Source organism: Acipenser ruthenus, chromosome 40 (assembly GCF_902713425.1).
Source record: "Acipenser ruthenus chromosome 40, fAciRut3.2 maternal haplotype, whole genome shotgun sequence".
NCBI classification, from domain to species: domain Eukaryota; kingdom Metazoa; phylum Chordata; class Actinopteri; order Acipenseriformes; family Acipenseridae; genus Acipenser; species Acipenser ruthenus.
Window position 1 is genome coordinate 2,316,202 of NC_081228.1, and position 21,714 is coordinate 2,337,915.

Genomic DNA, 21,714 nt, shown 5'->3' on the forward strand with positions numbered 1-21,714 from the left:
GGGTTCAAATCCAGATGATACTTCCCTTTATTTGTGTACCTTATTGTCAACAAAGAAGCAAGCTCGACCAAAAAAGTGAGATGCACAGTGAGCCAATTCACTGCTGTGTCTTCGAAAATAAAAGAAGGAATTAGTTGGATTTGAACCCAAGGCAAACGACGCAGCATACTAGTGATTTAGCCCACTGTGCCTTCTCACTTCTATGGAAAAACTTGCTTTTTCATTGAATATAAGGTAAATTAACCAAGTCTTTGAAAATAAAGAAATGGATTCAAACTCAGTCCCACAAGAAAGTCCAGCACAGCATGTTGGTGAAAACTAGCCCACTGCACCACCTGACTCCTTGTGACAGACTTGCCTTGCATATGAGATTAACTTCCCTTTTCAGAGCTTGCACACACACAACTTGAGTGTCGATTGAAATGCACAATTGCAGCATTGCATGCGACTCAAAAGAGGAGGGATTATCAAACCCAACCCTATTACACGGTAAGTGGAGGAGGTAAATACCAGGGATACCAGGGTATATTACCAGCAACCACTTAGGGGCTGTTGACCAAAGCAGAATAATATCTTTGATTTATTGGCTTTGCGTGAGTGAAGTGAGCTCTATTAACACTTTCCTTTTCTTTCTGCAGAAGTGGACCCGGAAGGAGACAGAGCGGACTGAGAAAGGGGTCGGAAGAGTCGGGGGAGGGGAAAGGAAGATCATCACGGAACGCTACCCCTTGGAGCAGCGGTTCCCAACCCTGGTCCTGGGGACCCCCTGTGTCTGCTGGTTTTCATTCCAACTGAGCTCTGCTTAATTAGACCTTTTTAATTGTTCTCAGCTCCTAAAAAGTTGCAGATTTCAAGTTACTTATAAAATAATATAGCTAACTTGTTTAAGAGCTGAATATATATATATATATATATATATATATATATATATATATATATATATATTTTTTTTTTTTTTTTTTTTAAAGGTCTAATTAATTAAAGAAGGGTTTAGTTCAGTAATTGAGAGCTCAGTTGTACTGAAAGCCAGCAGACACAGGGGGTCCCCAGGACCAGGGCTGGAGGAAGGACAGCCATTAGGATCGATGATATATTTATTTTTATATAGCACCTTTCATAGTGAACCACCATCACAAAGCACTTTACAGAGGTAGGCTGTGAACTGTGCATGCAGAGTCACTTACAATAGTACAATGATTCAACATCTCATCCGCAGGATGGAGCACAAGGAGGTTAAGTGACTTGCTCAGAGTCACACAGTGAGTCAGTCAGTGGCAAAGGTGGGATTTGAACCCGTGACCTTCTGGATACAAGCCTTGGAACTTAACCACTGGGCCACACTGCCTCCTATCTGCAAGTGGACGTCCATGAAAAGGCTTAAGATGTCAGTTTAAAGTTCTATAGTATGTTTCTGTATTTGTACCTGCAATTATTGCTTGGTTATTTAGAATAAACAGAGCAAGCTTGTTAGGGCAGCAGTGTGGAGTAGTGATTAGGGGCCTCTGGCCTCTTGACCAGAGGGTTGTGGGTTCAATCCCAGGTGGGGATGCTGCTGTACCCTTGAGCAAGGTACTTTACCTAGATTGCTCCAGTAAAAACTGTATTAATGGGTAACTGTATGTAAAAAATAATGTGATAACTTGTAATAATTATAAGTCGCCCTGGATAAGGGTGTCATTGTTTATGCATACATAACCTTTTAGGACGTGTTAGTCTTATTGTTGTTATTACTGTTGTATTAAACATACATATTTAAAGAAATATAAAATGTGTTCATTGCTTTACACAGCTCTTAGTATTTGTTGAGAAAGGGTGTATCGTGTGGTTTGGATTACCAAACATTGCTCCAGTCCAAACTACTGAAGAATATTTAGCGTTATTGTGAAATGGCGCCTCTAGTGGTTGGGATCTTGGGCTGTTGAATCTCTTGCTCAGTGGGTGAGGTTCTAGTGATGAACAGGAATGTTGAGAGGCTTCATTCTTTAAACACGGTGGCGTATTTCTATTCTTTAAACACGCTTCAATTGAATTCATGCAGTACCAAGTGCCTGACTTGACAGATCTGAGACAGGATCTGGCGGCTGATGAAACTGGCACAACATTGTGCTCTTGTCTAGTGAAGAGCCACGCTTTCCTGCACTTGCCAAGTCTGCCATTAATATTTTGGCTTTGCCATACAGTACTGCAAAAATGAAAATAAAGTGTTTTCTCAGCTGAACCTTGTGAGAACAGACGTAAGAAATCAGCTGTCTACAGACATTCTGGATCGAATTCTGACTATCAAGACTGCTGTTAAAACCAGCCCCAGCTTCAGGCAAATGATCCAGTCTGCAAACGTGTCCATGTGTGACCACAAGAAGAAAATAAAAGACCTGAGGAAATGCAAGTACATTTTATATCGTATTTCATGGTTTCACTTTTTAAAAGTGTCAGTAAAAAAAAAGGCAGTCACTGTAAGTCTGTATGTCAGTAAAAACAAAGTCTCAAGGTTGGCAACCCTGACGTACAGTTCAATAGATGCTTGATGGTTATACTGTCCAGCAATATGTATGGGGAAAGAAATACAATTAGACGTTTGAACATAATGTGTGAATGTTTCAGAAGGGAAGCTGCCCGATCCACCAAGTGATCTGTAACACACAGGAGTCACGAGTAGGTCACGGATCCTGTCCCAGTCAGTGAGATGAGGTTAAAATCTCTAAGTGCAGACGAGCCCAGCTCTTCTGAACAGTGGTTAAGATGCTTGCTTGTGGTGTGTGGGGTCACCAGTCCACACACAGCCTCTGCCTTGTTTTATATAGTTAACAGTTTCAGAAGCTAGTTTGAGTTGAAGCTGCTCTTCAGTCATAGCTGCCTGCCAGAGACTCTTCTGTAGTTAAAGTAGGTAATGCACTCAAACATAGAACAGTGTAATGCATTTGACATTTACCTGGGGGTAAACATGTCAAGTACTGAACAGCTTTTAAATAAATAGTCTACCTTTGATCCAAGGAAAGAATGTATACAATCCCTGGTTTCAAATCCAGGGTGTTCTCACCGAAGAGCTGTTTCATTTGATTTGACTCAACTCTTGCCAGTTTAATAAGAAAATGAAATAACTCACTATACAAAAATGCAATAAAATAGGCTTTTTAGATTTGGATAGCTTTTTTTTGTATTGGCAAAAAATATATAAAAAATGGGTAAGCTTCTGTTAACAAAAAAAATAAACTTTGTGGATTTCAAATAAAAGGGAATAACTCATTGTTTAACTAACAGAAAAGGCAAAGCGACCTTTATAAAATCAGCAGTGATAATACAGTATGGAACTGGCTCTTGAAATGTCTCGACTTTTGCCGAGGACAAAGTGTTTTTTTTTTGTTTTATGTGTTTTCACTGGGACTGATAAGGAACCTCAGACTGCCAAGAAAGTATTTTAATTTGATGCAGAGTGAACAGGTACATTAAAACAGCCGTGTCGTTTCTTTTGAGATTCATTTAAGCACTGCATTTTTCATTGCACAACAACAATGAAACATTTTCTGTATAGGGGCGCATTTAATTCAACGAATTTAATGAGCACGAATTTCAAATCTACCAAGGATAAAAAAAATCAAATGAATCAACCAACCAATCTGATGTCATGTATCATGGTCTAAATCAAGGGCTTCTTACAATTACAGTGCACCCTATATACACTGGTGGACTAGCATAGTCTTCCTCAATTCAAAAGTAGACGTTCCAAAATAGCATCAGTGCTTTTCTAGAAAAAGCTGTCTTTAAATCTGTGTTAAAACGTTACAAGACTGACCTGGAACATGAAGGCTGCAAACTCCTACATTAAAGTTACAACAAAAACAAAAACACATTCTAAGGTACATACAGCCTTGTATATAACCCACTCAGCCTGCAAGCATGCAGTATGCAAATACACAATAGTTAAAATGCCATCATTACTCCACTGATGCTTTCAATAATAACAAATCTCAAGGTCTATCCAAATAGTCACTTGTGAAGGCTGCTCCAGAACCTTATATCAAAAGAAAGAGCATTCTATTGGGAGAGACCACAGCAGCTAATCCCAGCCTGGCCATATTCAATGCAAACCGATGGTGCAGCTAAAGCCATTTCCACTTACTACACCCCACACTGAAATGTCCTGGCCAGGACAGAAGAGGAGTCAATGTGGACAAGCTCCTCATACAGCTTACACTGATCATGTATAGAACCCATTGCCTATCGCCACTTTATATGAAAAGAATGAGACTAGATAGTTTCAAAGTACATTGCTGGACTTGCGTAAACGGGTCTGACAAAAGTAGCACAACAGAGCACACAGAAGAGGGCACACAAACATGTCTGTTTACAGCTTGTTTATGGTTTCAATCAGGACAATGTGTCATGCATGTGCAGTTTGTAAGACTGTATTGTATTGCTTGAATGAAAGCTACAATCAAGGCCGTCCCAAGCACTATATTTGGAGTTCCAAAGACAACAAGCATATTTCTTGTATAAACACTGTGTTTTGCTTTGTTTCCAGGTCAGTGGTGATAAAGTCAACTCTGTTTATTGTCACGACTGCTGTTCAGTCCCTTTGAAGTGAAATAAGAGAATCAATGCCAGTGAACCCTTTTGCATAAGCAATGCATCCTGTGGAGGGCCAGCTCAGCTACACAAGAGTATATTACAGGTTTCGATTTTAGGGTCTCTTGTAAAAAAAGTCATTTTTAGAACCGCAAGCCTTTTAAAAAGGAGGACGCACAGCTATCCTGATTCATTCAAAAACGACTGCTGGACACAACGAGATACTTTTCGTTATGTCCAGCAGCTAATTAATACCAGCGTCACACAAATCTTTCTCAAGAGATTTGATTATTCTAAATGTTTTCATTAAAATCCAGCTGTCCCCCCATGGTGTGTGTTTTGGTGTTTGTGTTTAAGGTGTGAAGGTGCTTTAACTAGGAGTCCAGGAGCTGCTCTTCAGTTTTAATTGTTAATCATGACAAAGTGTCTTCATATTCGTATCAGCCAGCGCCATCTAGTGCACAGCAGTGTATTGCCAGCAAAACATACTTTATCAAAAGTGTCAGATCACTGGATGGTGCTGGCTTTTACTTCCATAAATATTTGGCTGATGTTCCCTCATTATATATTATATGACGGGCAACTAGAATTGAGCTGAATGAAAAACAAAAAGCATATCTGAATGAAAAACTATTTATTGGATTCATGGAACCTTGGTTACCTTTAATTAAAATCCGTTAAAGCAGAGATTAAATTAGTTACAATAAATAGCACAGGAATTAAAGCGTGCAACTATGAAACATTAAACTAAAAATAAAAAGGTCAAATTTAAGAATACTAGCCTATTTTTATTACTAATGTTTTAATATACTTTTCAATTACTTTATATTAATTTTAAAAAAAAAATTACATTTACAAATTACTTAAATCTCTATAAAATAATAAGATGCCTACTTATTTCAAATAACTTATTTTAAATGATAATAACTATGAATTTGGCCGACTGCAATCAGTTTTAATTGAGAGAGGGAACGACACCACTCCAAAAAAACCTGCATTCGAAGTTCAGTAAGCTTTAAGCTCAAAGTTATGTTTCTTTTGTTATAAAATGATCATCTGGAACAAATAGAAGACTGAGGCTAGCAGAGATTTGAAATGTACCTGGCATCCAGTATTTCAAATGGTGCCTCACAGTGCTCAGACTGCCATCTTGTGGACAGTCGGGGAATGACGAGCAGCAGGGCACAGGGGCCCCCTGTTAGATCAATAGGATTCCTGCTTCCTCCCAATCGGCTTCCTGTACAGTGCAGACCCATAGCAACCAGGGGCCCACAGGAAAGGTATGCAGCGTCGGAGCATGAAGTTCAAGGCCAGACTTTTTTTCCCCAAACAATTCCCTCAGTTTTTAGAGAGTAACCCTCGATACAGGAGTGTCTTTTTGGATATTTCTGGAACAGATATACTCAGCAAGGCTTTTAAACCGTTTGCTGTGTTCCTTGTGTTTGGCTAGGTTCAGCTGAATAAGTATACAGAACGGCACTGGCATGCTCTCTCAAGACGACCATTTCATCAGCTGGCACTCTCATATAAATGTCTAAATGTGAACTCTGCCATATGTGGCTTCTTTACTCCCATTGTCCAGCTCTCCAGTTGTTCTTTAAGAAAGCAAAGAAAGTCCATAAAAGACCAACATAGGCTTTGTATGAGCACTACATAAACTTCAATCCGTATCCATCTATATACGGACAGTTTACTCAGTACTAGTAATATATAGTGAATAACAAATACTAATATTAAAATCAAATTAAAAAAAAACACCTACAAATCATATTACTGAATCCACATACAGAAAGAGCATACCTTTCAATAATGTAGATTCAAGGTTACCTTGGTGAACAGTTTTTTTTTTTCAAACTGCCTTGTTCAATATAAACTAGCCGATTGAATTTGGAACACTCTCTATTTTTGTCTTAAAAGGAAGGTTGCCATCTGTCCCTGTTTTCCCTGGATTGTCCCAGTTTTGAGGAAGGTGTCCCGGGATTTCAATATGCTTTCCTGGGACACAGAAAGGTCATGGATTTTAATCTTCCACGACCATGTACAGTAGATACGATCTCTACAGCAGCACCGCAATGCCAGTCCCAGAAATCGAACTGATCTAAGCTCGTGTGCAAATTTCACGTGTCTGAATTTCCGAGCAATAGTTTGGTTTATAAAGAGCAACAGAGGACATCTGGTCTGTGTCGTGAAAGTTCTGCATGATTGCGTTGACAGCTAAGGCAGGGACGATTTTGTGCTTTTGCTCTTTTCCCAGGCAGCTCCTAAATAAAACGTCAAAACCTGGTACACTTTGGTATTTGTTTCTGAGCTGCAAGCTGGGGCTAGCACGTGTTAAATGTGTGGTCTATGTAAAAGGACCCCCCACAGAATACTGCAACACTGGAAACAGAGCCGGGTTAGTGAAGTGAGGGGCCAGTTCAGGACAACATCTGCTTCAAAGTCACAAGCAAACATACAGTACTTCACAGCACTACTGCAATAAACTGTAGTATAGCGTGTGTTTTAATAAAGCTTGATTAACCACAGTGTATAGGCAACAAGCTCAAGTGTGTCATCCTAAACTAATGGATCAAAGTGCTGTGCAATGGGTGTCTTATTTCAATCCCTGTGATGCACTGCGAGTACGGCTCACCTCTTGGTAAGATAAAGTTAAAAGCTCTATAGGTGTTACGCACAGTGGTTAAGCTGATTGCTGGAGGTGCATGGACACGGTTCTGCACCCAGCCTCTGCACAGTTACGCACTGATCCTACAAAATGATTTTCTTATTCGTTTATTTAGCAGAAGCCTTTATCCAAGGCGACTTACAGAGACTAGGGTGTGTGAACAATGCATCAGCTGCAGAGTCACTTACAACGTCACACCCGATAAGACGGAGCACAAGGAGGTTCAGTGACTTGCTCAGGGTCACACACAGTGAGTCAGTGAGTAAGCTGGGATTTGAACCGGGCGACCTCCTGGTTACAAGCCCTTTACCCACTGGACCACACAGCCTCCTCCAGTAATCAACTTGTAATTACTGTCATCATGAATGCAACCCCCGTAAAAGAACACAAAGACACTTTTCTACATTATATGCCAGAAAGGATGGCTTTAATGTTCAAGGCATGCTGTTTTTAAGTTGGCGTGTCTTAAATGTAGGGTAATTAACTTTCCATAAACAACCCTGACAGTGAATACGTTTTGGTCGATTCTTACATCTGTTATAAATATGCCAATAGCAGAGTGGGAATGACATGTGGCCAATGCTTCTTGTAGCCCCAGTCAATGCATAAATAAATAGAATTTAATGTTAAATCAACGTCAGGATTCTTAAAAGCACAGTGTAACATTTGCGGTGACCGAACGGACCGCAGCTGGCAAATGACTTCGTATTTTCACTTTCCGAATGGCAGCGCTCGCAATCCGTTTGGTACTGTATCTTGGAAGTAATCCATTCTTTGACTGCTCAGTGTTGGATGTTAAACACACGCATGCCAGCAGCCGTAGAGGTGGAAAGCAAGCAAGCCAGCCAATTGTTTTGAAAAAAAAAAAAATACGACCTGTTTGAAAATTACAATTGGGTCACTGTTATAAGCCCTGCATTAGCAGATCACAGCATTGGCAATACAATGGATTTGGAACACAATAGGGTGCTGTAGTTTGTCAGTCTGTACTGGCTCTAACTTGTCCTCAAGACACCTTAGCTATCAAAATAATTCTATTAGTTGCATCAGTCTCAGATGTGCAGTTTTGAAAGAAACACATTAGTGTTTTTATTGTACTGCTTAAAAGAAGTTCTCAGGTTTCCATGTCTTACTTCAGATGACGATGGAAGTGCAATCCTGTTTAAAGCTTGCAAACAGAGAACAGTGTACCAGATCTCACGGTTCTGTTTTACTAACAACAGGTTAACGTTTAAGGAATTATTTTGTTCACTGCAAATACGTTCAATATTCCATTTCAGACGCTCAAAGCCAGGTAGATTCAGATTTAAGAGTTAGCCAGATGTTCATGTCAGCCCGACCAGACTGGTGGAAAACATTCAGCAGTGCCACAGCTCTCCGTGAATCCAGTGCTGTTGTCTGCGGTTGACTCGTGAAAACTCAAAATAAAACGGTGACTTGCTATTAAAAACAAACAAACAAAAATGTGGTTTAGTAACCAAAGCACAGACTCCTGGTCACATTTCATGTTTGTTTAATGGTGGTTTTAGAGCTAAAAACACAGTCACAGAATTGGGTTACGAAAAGTCAAGACACGAACAAAATGAGCCACGAGTAATTCAATAGAAGACTCAGTTTGGCAAAACTATACTTCGATAGAATAAATAGGTTGTACAAAGCTAGATAATTCTCTCACCAACGTATCATTCATGTCAGCAAGGTTCACAGCAATATTTCTTCCTCTAATGACCATTACAAGATGCTTCCAGTTAGTTCCCCACAAGAGCTCAATGCAACACTAATTTGATTATTAGTCTCGCCTTCAACACCTGTGTAAGTTTTCCTGTAATGGGAAAAAAAAAACACATTGAAGACTCATTGCATCTCATTAGCAGCAGCAATGAACTAAACCAGTGCATCGCAAGGCAATTGTCAGCTGAGAAGCTGGCACAGCTATTGAAGGCGAGACAAATAATCAAATTGGTCTCACATTGAGAAAACAAGCCCTTGAGAGGAACTACCCAGAAGCATGGCTTAATGGTCTTGAACAGAGAACATATTGCTGTGAACTAATTAAAAGAAGTTTCAAGGATGCAGCGACTTAAGCAATAGAAGACGCGCCACTGGTTAGATCATGAAAATTGATGGCACTATATTTTTAAATGTCTAGATTTTTTTTTTAATAGTAAAACAAACAATTTTATTAACAGTGGCTGCTAGTCAACCTATTCAACGATTTTCACCTCAACCGTTCAGCTTTCAAAGCAGTAGTCACACTACCCCCCCCCCCCCCCCCCCTCCAGTCTGTATAGTCACTGCAGTTTTTCTCCAGAATGTATTCTGACTTGGCTGGAGTCCCCAGATATTCTGTTAGACTGTCTTGACCTCACATAGCCTCTACTATAGATGTACGCGTCTGAATGCAAGCCAATGTTTTTAAAGTCGCCTCCACCCTGTAATGAAAGGTGCATGCCATTTCCTGTATTTGTGGTCAGCAACCACTAAATACCACGTCTGTGACTTCCCAGAAAAAGCCAGCTTGATTTGAATGGAGTGTTTCACTTACAGTACCGGAGCACAGTGTGAGGAACAAGAATGGAAGTCTGTGTTGACCTTTAACACCGGTCCAAGGGGACTTACCAATCATGACTGAACTGACTTACAACAGGGAGATGCATCACACACATGCACGCACACGCAAGTTTCAATTTGCAGAATAAATCCGTGCCAACCTATTTACACATTTTTTTTGTCCAACCCCTACATATCCAATATTTTTCTAAGTAAAATACATAACACTTAGTGAGCAATACATTTAATGTCAAAGGGTTAAAGTAATTCTTACAGGTTTATGCGTTGCAACAAAAAAAAGGCATATTTTTACAGGACACCAGATAAAGTGAATTTTATTCAGTGAAAAAAGAAAAAAATAAAGCACAAATCAGTACATTCGAGAAGAGGAAGTCCTTCAATATTCTGTGCAGCAGAGCGATTACAAAATAAACACACATACAATCGTATTCTTTAAAACCTGTAACACAGTAGTAGTGCAAATCGAGTTGAACATAAATACAAAATGTACAACAGAACAGAACAGCAGAAAGAAAAAACAACAACTTCTTTCCAACTTTCTTAAAGACAATCTTTTTAAAACCGAAAGGTATTCACTGTTTAGCAAGATTAATGACACACCGATTTAGATATTGAAGACTGTAGACCTTTTTAAAATCATGACAATTGTCGTTTTTGAAGTCTTATCACAAAGGGGTGACAAATACTTCTAATAAAAAAATAAAAACTCATCCTGTTCGTTACAGAACAGAATGTGCTTATCAGAACTGTTGCTCAATATGTATTTCAATTAGATGGGATTAGATTAGGGCATTACAATTTTTAGGAGAATCTTTCAAATGTAATTTGATTAAACATATTGCCAAAATATGGGCACACAAGTGTATGTTTTGTGTTTTTTTTAAATGAACCTTATTTCCAGCACAATGCAAAAAAGACAAGCAATACATTTCCTAGCTGTAGATCTGCCATTAGCTCTTGCTCATGGTTTTCCCATTGGTTACCTATAATTGTCATGAGTAAAATAAGTTCGATAGACCCGATCAACATAGAGATTTGCAAAGGACCAGCCAAATTGTCCCTTTTGTTCTAGCTTGAATATACAGACACAAAGTTATCATATATTACATGCAAACTACACCCCGAAAGAACAGAAATATACCCACAGCTCGAACACAACGTAACTTTTGATTTATAATTTTAAATACAAAAGAACTCAATTTGAACAAAACGCTGTATAACATGATATTATATATATATATATATATATATATATATATATATATATATATATATATATATATATATATATATATATATATATATTATTTATTTATTTATTTATTTATTTATTTATTTATTTTTTAAAAGGACTCACAACAAGGTTTTCAAACTTTAATTCCAAACCATTTCATGAATTCAATCTGAATAGACATTTCTCTCTGATGTCTGCAGGTATCCATGCTAGTTTTTGCTTTGTTGAGGGACAGACAGGCGAATGAGAGGTGTGTGAATTGTAGCTAATAAATGATTTTAAAACCTTGGTTCCTACATCTAAGACTTCCGTGTGTGTTAAAAAAAAAAGAAAAAGGGTCTAAATCTCATGGAATCTTTTGTAACCGTATCCCCGATATTAATAAGTAAGATCACGTTTTTAATTTTGTGATATAGCGCAGCCGTGACATGCTGTGAAAGTTTTTTACGCAGAACGCATTTACTATTAACTACATTAGAACCTGCTGGAGTTAAAACCTGGACTGGATCTCAAGGACCAGAGTTGAGTACCACTGACTTAGACCAGCCAACCAGCAGAAGTGCATTAAACAAAATGTTAGGCTGTGGCAATAGACTTCTTTTAACATTTTTCAAACCGTTTGTTTGCCATTCATCAAACAGGATTAAAACGTACTGCTGCTGTTGAAAGCGTTTGCGTACCGTTGGGCATGGAATACTGCTTCGACAGCCTTTTTCTTATCGTTTTCTATTGTGCCCTCTCCCCTTGACCTGCGGAAAAGCATTTCTTGCACTGCAGCACTCGAATGACACATACAAATACAGTGCGTCGTAAGGCATATATGGCAAACCGTGTACCGTAAGATTATATAAAGAGGGAGCAGCCCTGTGGAGGATCGCACTGCTGAAGTGATAGGCGACAGGTAAACGTCCCTGGCTGTTTTTTAAACATCTAGGAATGGGAGCAAGGAAATACAAAAATAAAATGCTGTAAAAGGTCTGAGCATTTAGGAGGAAGCTTCCCAGCATCCCTGGAGGCTTTAGGAACGCTAAAACAAAGTTTATCTTGACTAATGTGTTGCCCTTGTTTAGAGTCGCTTTGTCCATCATGTTCCGTTTCTAAAAGCATGTCTTCTCTCCTGGTGCAGCAGCTACAACTCACGGAACAAACGGGCCGTTTCTTATATCCCCTAGTGTTGCAGGGGGACAGGTTAACGGTTACACTCTGGTGCAACGCTGTATCTCTGTAGGTACGCTTTGATCTTTAAGTTTTAAAACGCCACCTTGATTTGATGATGGAAAAATGACCGAGAATGTAAAGAGACAGGACACACTGGTTAAGAATCTGTGAAATTCAATCCCAGTAAGACAAGGCGAGTTGAAGTTCTGGGATCAGTGTGCTCAAGGAACTGGACGCACATTAATTGGAATGATAAAATGAAAATCCAATTAACACAGACCTCCAATAATTCTCAGCCTTAGTGGCAAATTAAATCATTTTCAATAGCGAATGCAATCTGTACAGTAAAACAGGGAAAATATTGGTTGTTTTATATATTCAAAAAAAACAAAGTACCAAAAAAAATGGTTTATAAAAACCAAAAGCAAAGAAATATGCCCCTGTAAGACGGCCATGGCTTTTGACACATTCAAAAAGGGTGTGTCGAATTTGAATGGGATTGTACCGTTCAATACGCAACGCAGTCTGGGACTGTACAATAAACCCATCACCTCACAGTGGTGAACAACACAGATCAAAGCAATACATTCATAATGAAACTGAAAACAAAAAAAACAGCTTCCAGTTAAAATGGCTCTTATACACAGACACAATACACAGAATATAAACAACCGCACAACAGTGTGAGGGGAAATTCAAAAAGAAGCTTTTTCTGTTTTTTTGCAAGCTTAAAAATCACCCATCTCTCAGCCCTCCGATACACGTTAAACTGAGTGTGGTCTTAGCATTCTGTTTGCTGACAGTCAGGCTTATAAATTCAACACCAAAGGTACTCTTACTTTTGTACTTGGTACTTTTACGTGCCATTTTCACTTGAAATCTCTGGTGCTATGTTAAAGAAATCTGTTTGCAAGCCTTGCTTTCACATTGCAAGTCCATTGTCACCTGGAGGGTTAAAGTGTCCCTCAGGTTAACTACTGTAAGCCGACAGGAGGGGACAGCATTGCATTTGGTTTCTGAATTGGAGCTCCAAAACATAAACGTTGTTAAACAGCTTAAGACATTTTGAAATGGGCAGAAAGTTTCTTGTAAAAATATCCATTTTACAACAGTTAAGAAGCAGCTACAGAATGCATTTTGCTTTCCGTTCTTTTCGACCAACAGAAACTGCATGAGACACAACCCTTTAAAAGCTCAGTTTTACGTGTATCAACAGCTTTCGTACCTTTGATTATTATTATTTTGTTTTTCGATGGGCGTTTAAAAGATATTGGTCCGTTTATGCTTCTTACTGAACGAAAAAATGCTGCATGTCTACGACCAGGTCACAAGGTCTTGCGTTCGGTTTATTTGAACCGGTTCATGCATTAAGCACTCTTTGTAACTTAACTGTGTAAGAATATAAGACAGAACCATTTCATTCGAAACTTATTTTCTTCACAGTAACATTTTATAAAGTCCTTTCCCCCCCCCCCCCCCACCACCAAATATAAAAAAATAAGTTATTGCGCATCAGAAAAGTGCATCGTATTTTAAAAATATTTCTTTCTTTTTCTAAATTTTATTTATTACTACTACGAACCCCAGAACTAGCTTCTAGATAGTTCGAAGGTCCCAGATTGTTTTCTAGAGGTTTGGTATACAGCGCTACGCTTCGATACGCTATCACCATTGGCACATGGTCACGAAAAAAGAAAACAATGAACACGAACGAGAGCGAGGCGTGGTCTTCACGCGATCACCATGGGAACATCGTCTGAGAATCCACTGATCATTGGGGCGTCTTCATCGTCATCCCCTGAAAGAGAGAACATGGATTCTCAAACAGTCACTTCCAATGTCATTCGAATGACTGTTGTACATCTCTCGACATGTTTAGGAGGATTTAGAGATACCCTGTTTCTCTAAACCAGCCTGTACCCGGCTTTGAGAGAGAGAGAGAGAGAGAGAGAGAGAGAGAGAGAGAGAGAAAAAAACAGACACACAGACAGAGAGAAACACACAGACAGACAGAGAGAGAGAGAAACAGACACACAGACAGACAATCACAGAAGAGCTCGTTTTCAGAGCGCCTTACCCAGCTCGTCCCCTGAAGAGAAGATGGCCGATCCCAGTCTGGAGTTGTAGTGGCTGTTGGCGAAAGCTGTGAAGCTGTGCTGCAGCCGCCGGTGTCGAACAAACAGGACGATGAAGCCCACCCCCACCGCCACCAGCAGCAGGAACAACACGGGCACCACGATGGCAGCCACGTCGCTGGACTTCGCAGCCTTGGAGGAGGAGGGCAGTGCGCCTGGAGACAACAAAGCCGGTCATCGGCAGAGCTCGCTTTCTTTCCAACACCCTGTCAACCTCTGCTTTTCAAACACATGACTTGCACTCGACACTTCAGACTGTATACCCAAGCGTCGTGCTTGCCTTTCAGACTGCTGACCCACACTGTCTGCTTCCTGACAGCGACGAGTCGAATACAACAGCAGGGACTTTCTCCAGTTCTATACCAGACCCGAGGACAATTCATTGCAATTGTGCAATTCGCAAGTCACTGCAAAAACAACGTTAGCTGAATCTTGGCACCCCTGCATAACTGTAACTAATTGCAATTGAACAAAATGGCATTCTGCGAGATCCCAGGTGTGTTCTCCACCACCCACATGGGTCTCTGATTCCTACACTCTGGTGACCGGTGCAAGCCTTACCTGTTCCTAGCTCGTCATACAGCAGCAGGGCTGGTGCTCCGCACAGCTGTTCGTTGTACAGACACCTGGCTTGCACAGAGAAGGTGTAGTTGTGGCCCAGCTTCAGGTTGTCGATTTTGAAGTAGTATTCGGTTGTGTTTCCCAGACAGGTGGTGGTGTTGGTCACGCTGTCATGCATGTGGATCTCATAGCCCTGGGATGCAGACGACACATCAAAACACACACAGGAAGAAAAGCCAGGATCCACAGCACACAGTGTGCAGTGCCGGGGTTTTCATTAAAAACATGCTCAGCACAACGCACTAGCTCTTTAATATAAAATAAACGCATTCAGGGATGGCACATGAGCTAATCTACTGATGAGCTCCGGTAATACTTGTGCTACTGCTGTCAATCTTCTGCGTGTCTGGGGGAAGCTGTCAAACACAGTTTGAGTCAGATCGCAGATTCCACTCAACCTCCTGACTACATTCACTTTTCTTTTAGTTTTTATTTCTAGCACCACTCTCTGGTAAGGCTCAAAGCGTTTCATTAACCTGCCCGTTCAAAACAAGCAAAGCTGCAGCTGGCGAGCGTTGAGGTCTCTCTCTCTGGTCTCTAGTTCATGGCAAGGCTGCCCTGGGTCTTAAAGAGAAGTGCGTTGTTCAGATGACGTTGCGATACTGAAAGCTCCTCCTCTTACCCGGCTCTCGTTGAAGCTCTTCTCTTTCACAGCTAAGCTCTTCCAGAACAGAAAGATGTGGTCGTTTTCTGAAATGATCTTCAGGGATTCTGGTGCCGAGAGTGGAACTAACATAGGAAATAAAAAGAGCCATCACCAGACTTCTACAATTAGAAATACAATTACAACTGCAGCAGAATTGTTTGCAGAAATTGCAATTACAGTTACAATTATTCTGCAGTAATTACAATTATACTAAAAAGCAATAAAGAACTAACATGCTTACTATATTTATTCTAAATAACCAGGCAATAAATCACAGGTACAAATACAGAAACATACTATGTAATGGCGTCACTAAAAGTGGCTGAAAAATGCAAGAAAAAATGATTGATAATTGATACCTGTATTGAGGATGAAGCTGGCCTCTTTGCTCATGTTTGACAGGCGTACAGAGATGCTGTACCTGCCTCCTGGCTCCAGTGATTTCACACAGTACTCCACCGTGTTGTTGCTCGTGGTCACCTTGTAGCTGCGCTCCAGCATCCTGATGGTGTCCCTCACCTGAACGGCATAGGTCTGGACAGAGAACACAAGCAGGGTTCATCAATCAAACAAGGTCGTTGAGTCAGGACCTGACTTCAACCTCTGTGAGCACGACTGGGTTTCACAGCTAAGACTGGGGGAGACTAGGAAACGCCATCACAGCCAGAGAGGAGCAAGGATGCATTAAAACAAAAAATAAAAAAAGGTTACAAGTTTAAGTTTGAAAGAGGATAGGTGTAAATTGTTTTTGCGTATTAAAAAGGTTGATCCTAGCAATAACCACAACATCCGTCCATTTGTGGATATCGTAACTAAAGACCTGACCGCTCAGAGAATTTATCCATATATATAATTTTTTTTAAAACAAGAGCAGAGTGTAAATAAGAGACACCTTGTTTAGTTTATTTACATACTGTACAACAAAAAGTGTGTTGTCTGGGTGTCTAAGTATAAAGGCAAATACAGCTCTGAGTAAAACCTGAAATGGGTCAAACAGCTACGCCATAGGAATCTTATTTCTATCCCAGGCCAGCACTTTGAATACGCGGAGCTGACTTGTATTACTGAAATGAGATGTGCACAGTGCTGTCAGATGTTAGCTCAGGGAGTCTGGGCTCTGTGGTGACCTACCAGGCTCTGGTTGGGATAGTCGTACGGGGGCTGCCACTTCAGCACGGCCTGGCTCTTCCCCACACTGACCCCGTGAAGCTGGCGGGGGGGCAGCCTGTTGTTGGGAATCATCTTCACCACCACGTACTCCGAGGGGGGCCCCAGGTAGGGTTGGGTCACACGCACCTGTGGAAGGAGGAGACGAGGAGAACAGCAACGTCAGCATTGAGTCTGCTCTCTATCTCTCTCTCCCCCCACTTCTAGTCAACCCAGAGCTCCAGCAGAGACACGGCTGCACTGAGCCATGCTTGGAGCTGGAACTATCAGTACTGTTAGTAGCAATAGCAGAAATAGTGTTCATTGTAGAACGAATAGCATTTGTAGTATCACTAGCAGTAGTAATAGTATATTAACAGTAGTAGTAGTAATAATAGAACTGTATAATTATCTGTACCGAACTACAATGAACTATCGGAGCTACTTACCAGAAAGAGGAACTGCTCATCACTGTCCACAGTCACGGTGAGGTTGTGGAAAGTTGTAGAGTTGGTCTTTGGATTTTTATACAATTCAAAGAAGGAAGTAGCAAAGAAGACACCGTAAACCTAGAGAGAATAAACAAACACACACAAAACGGAAAGGAGCGTTAAATGCGAGCGATGTTAAACGCGGTGTGATAATAACCGAAGCGAGGGTACCAGGAGCTGGTTCCCATTGACTCCTATTACATGCCGCCTGGGCAGGTTCAATGTGTTGATAAGAAGCAGAGGGTAACAGTAACAGGAGTGATGCTAAGATGGATTGACTGTAAACGTGTCACCACATCCAGAATAAGGCATGGCTAGGCAAGGATTCAGCTCCACAAAAAGCCGTTGAAAACCGCCGATTCTACTGCTTGTTTGAGCTGAAAATACAAACATCATCATATACAGCTGGTCTATTGCAGAGTGAAAATGAAATAAAAACAATAGTATTAGGAATATTTTCACGTGAACATTTCTATTTTCTTTGACTTTAAAATGTGGATTCCAGATTGTTCAAGTACCACAATAAAGCTACAGCAGAGCTTCCCCAGCAGCTTCCTGTGCAGGTCAGTCTCACTCACTGCCAGGGTCACAGCCTCAATCTGGTTTCCCACGGAAGAGAGAATGACCTGCAGTTGAGGGGGTTACACAGTACCAGAGAGGATCAGCTCAGAACCAGCAAGGGCACAGCCTGACCCAAGGGCAGCCGGCAGAGAGATCCAAGCCACTGAGCAGACATGAAGGGTGTCAATCACGGCACTGTTGGACCTGCACCGAATCACTTATAAGCCCCCTTATTGGAAAAGTGTGCTGATAAGTGAATCAAATGATATTGCATTTGTAATACTGAAGTTATGAACTTCAATTTGTTATTTCATTATACATGAAATCTATCTGTATAATTGAATAATTCCAAGGCGAAATTTGAAAGACAATAGATACGTTTCCTGTCCAACTCAATCGCTTTCCTAGTGGTTTCCTGGATATCCCGTTGTCTTTGTGGCGAAACCTGACCAATATCATGTTTTTACCATGTTTCAGTGAAGAACACGAGCCAGCTAGAAAGTGATTTATTAGGGGATTTTGTGATTTTAAAAGGCTTGCCTATCAGCAAATGGAAACAAAAAGATAATCTGCTCCCAAATGGACAATCAGTTTATCTGTAGAATAAGCACAGTGATGCGAAAATCTGCTTATCAACTTCACAGCTGCAATCTGTGTTTAAAAGTGGTGTTTTCTTTGCTGGAATACACCTTGTGACAGCTGTGCAAATATCTCTACAGGAAGTACTGGAGCTGCCAGCACCTCCACAAGGACGTTCCCTCTCTTTCTCGTGATTGTGAACGCGGGTGGTTTGACAGTACTGGAGCTGCCAGCACCTCCACAAGGACGTTCTCTCTCTTTCTCGTGATTGTGAACGCGGGTGGTTTGACAGTACTGGAGCTGCCAGCACCTCCACAAGGACGTTCTCTCTCTTTCTCGTGCTTGTGAACGCAGGTGGTTTGACAGTACAGGGGTTTGAAGTGCAATTATCAACAGCCGTGCAGCAGCGTTGCTAGGATACCGAGAAGTGGTTTCCTCCCCCAGGTTATTAAGTCTCACAGTCAATGTTGTAATGATACAGCAGGGCTTGTTTAATGTAGTAAAGGTGTTTATAAATAAATAAATAAATAAATAAAACTACGCGATGACAAACATGACATTTGATGTCGCTTTTAAACTGAAAATGAAGGGCGATTTTCAATACAGGAAAGTGTCCTCATCCAGTATTATCCCCCACCCGAGACTCTGACTCACCACGTCCTCGGGACCAGTCCAGCTGCAGTCCACGGTGTTCTGGTTGACAGCCCTGGCTTTGAGCAGCGGAGGGGACGGTTGTTGATTTGTGGTCTGCAATCGGGTGAAGGAGGTGGGGCTGTCTCCCAGCGTGGTTACAGCCCATACAGCAACCTCATAGACTGTTCCTGGGGTCAAATGCTCCACTAGGGAAAACAAAACAGTGCAGAATCTTAGGAGAACAGCCTCGCGAATCAAACTTTACTACTTATGTTTTTAAAAAAGGACTGTCCAAACATCCCCAAATGTCTGGGACACAACCAGGAGCCCCGCTCTGGTTACAGCTACAATTCCACTGTCACTGTGAGCACTCACAGCAGTCTGTTTAAATTCACTGGAGCTAACGACATAGTTCTATAAATCTTTTAAACCGTTTTGCACTTCGCTACACAGGTCTGAAATGTGTACTTAAATATTATCATTATTTTTTTTAAAGAAAGCCCGTTATAGCAAACCTGTATTTTCATTTTTAAAACTTGGGTACTACACGAAGTTCTCAGTTTGCTTGTCTTGCCTTCCAGGAAGTCTTTTACTGCTCCTTGGTTATTTGACCCCATCAGTATCTTCTGGGGCATGTTATTGGCTGAAAGCATGTCAGTCAATATGGGAAGCAGTGGATTGGTTATTGACAGGAAAGAAGCCAGTGACAGACAATCTCATCCTCCAAGTGAAATGAGCCAGAACGTCTTGTAAACAGAGATGTCTTTAACCGAGCATAGCAACAGATACAGATAACGAAAACACATGGTTTCCAAAAAAAGTTTTTTGCTCACTTGAGAACGTCATTTACTCTTCAAAGGACGGATGCATACCTGATAGCGAAATTGTCTGGGGCTTGACCGTTTGAGTTTTGTTCTCTCTGACATGTGCATCAAACACCCAAGAGACATCCACCACATAATGTTCCACCTGGGAAGAGAATATTACAGCTGTGAATATGAGGAGTGGCTTCAAAACAGGATCAAACAATAGCAAAACCCGCCTCGTGCTGTACGGCACGCGGTTTTTCAGTGGTCATTCCCTTAGGTTACGTTCCTCTCTCAAAGTATGAAGCTTAACACAACCTAAAAAACATCTACAATATTGTACTTTGAGTACCGGTGCTTGCAAACGGCGAGTTTGAATCAAAGTCTCGTAGCAAATGCGTGTGCAATGTTCAGTTTTGTCATTTCTGATGCCAATTACTAATTGAACCAGACACTTTACAATCTCAACATTACCCACTAATAGTTGATTCCAACACACTCAAAAAGTTTAACACAATTCAAACTAACCTGTACTTTGGAGTCCAGCTTTATACTCAAGGTGATTGAGTTGTCTGTGGTGCTGTTGATGTACACCCTTGGACAGGGGAGTGCTGAAAGACAGCAGGTGATATGATACCCACACTTACAGATGCAGGAACTCCAAATATCCAGAAGATGGTACTAATGTGCTACAAAGAGATTCTTGTCCAAACATCACTATTATTACTGCAGTTTGAACAAATGACCACTAGGGGGAAGCCTGGTGAACAATGTTCAACAACAGAACACATCAGAGAATGCTCATTAAAAGGTAAGATTTAAAAAATGGAAATGGTATGAAGTGGGGTAGCACTGATTAGTCGACTAGTCAAATAGAAAAGTGACAGCTGACCTAAGAAACTGGTAAAGAAATACAGTGCACAAACAGCAGTGTTACAAAACAGATCAATATTTCAACTATCAATAAATTATGGAATGTCCTTACCAAGTTTCATCCCAATCGGATAAGTGCTCCTACAGATGCATGACAGACGCCACGTACAGACTTGCACTCTTTTTACTGCGTAACAAGAATAATAATGCGTACTTAATGCTAAGCATGCTTACCTTTGCAATTTTTGACCTTGATTGATCTGGATGCGCTCCAGTTTCCGATGCCCCTGCTGGTAACGGCAGCCACCTGCGACCGGGGGGGACAGAGGGTTGAAATCACACTGAAGTGGAAGACAGTTCTTTGTACAAATTAAAGTACTGTGGTGTTCACGGTGACCTGGGATTGGTGTCAGGTTTAACACAAAGGGGTTCTTTCTGCTTGGAGCAGAATTCGTTCTCAAGCACTATCAATGTTACAAAACTCGCAAAAGTCAACCCTGATTGATCACTAAAGGACTCCTCTGTTGTTTCACCTCATTGGATTATTTCGGCAGAGCTTTGCTGAGCTCCTGATAAAGTCCACTCCGCTTACTGTCACCGTGTTTGCTCAGTCCGTCTGAAGTGGCATTGAAAGGATTTGACGGGACTAAGCAATCCCACCATTGGACGACAGCAGTTAACCCCGTTACCACATGGCTATTTACACCCTGCAGTCTAAAGTGCTACCGATAAGATTTCCCTGTGTGCGCACCGGTCAAGCCCTGCCCACTTACTCGCACGCTGTACAGGTCGTTCTGCTGCAGGTTTCTGATCTCCGTGTGGTTGGTGTTCGGGCTCCTCTGGGATGTCCACTCGTTGCTGTCCTTCACACTGTACTCAACCTGGGGGGGGTTAGAAAGCACAGATGAGCCTCTTTCTCTGATTACACACACACACACACACACACACACACTCACCACTCCCTGACATTCAGTTCTGGGCCTCTGTCACGTAGACTGAGAATGGTGCTCAGGTCAGGAGTGAAAAGCTAGC

At 41.1% G+C, this 21,714-nt stretch overlaps 1 protein-coding gene across 1 annotated transcript in view; it reads right to left on the minus strand.

The window, feature by feature from the left end:
- Window positions 1-11,353: 11,353 nt before the first annotated feature.
- LOC117397069 (sortilin-related receptor) overlaps window positions 11,354-21,714 on the minus strand; it is a 51,915-nt gene continuing 41,554 nt past the window's right edge. The window contains exons 37-48 of the mRNA XM_059010344.1: window positions 21,456-21,563; window positions 20,917-20,989; window positions 20,338-20,420; window positions 19,876-19,972; window positions 19,025-19,209; window positions 17,189-17,308; window positions 16,725-16,889; window positions 15,953-16,127; window positions 15,570-15,676; window positions 14,888-15,080; window positions 14,269-14,481; window positions 11,354-13,989 (exon numbers count right to left, since the gene is read on the minus strand). Coding sequence (XP_058866327.1) covers window positions 13,922-13,989; window positions 14,269-14,481; window positions 14,888-15,080; window positions 15,570-15,676; window positions 15,953-16,127; window positions 16,725-16,889; window positions 17,189-17,308; window positions 19,025-19,209; window positions 19,876-19,972; window positions 20,338-20,420; window positions 20,917-20,989; window positions 21,456-21,563 — 1,587 coding nt within the window. The 3' untranslated portion in view covers window positions 11,354-13,921. The remainder of the gene's footprint in view (window positions 13,990-14,268; window positions 14,482-14,887; window positions 15,081-15,569; window positions 15,677-15,952; window positions 16,128-16,724; window positions 16,890-17,188; window positions 17,309-19,024; window positions 19,210-19,875; window positions 19,973-20,337; window positions 20,421-20,916; window positions 20,990-21,455; window positions 21,564-21,714) is intronic.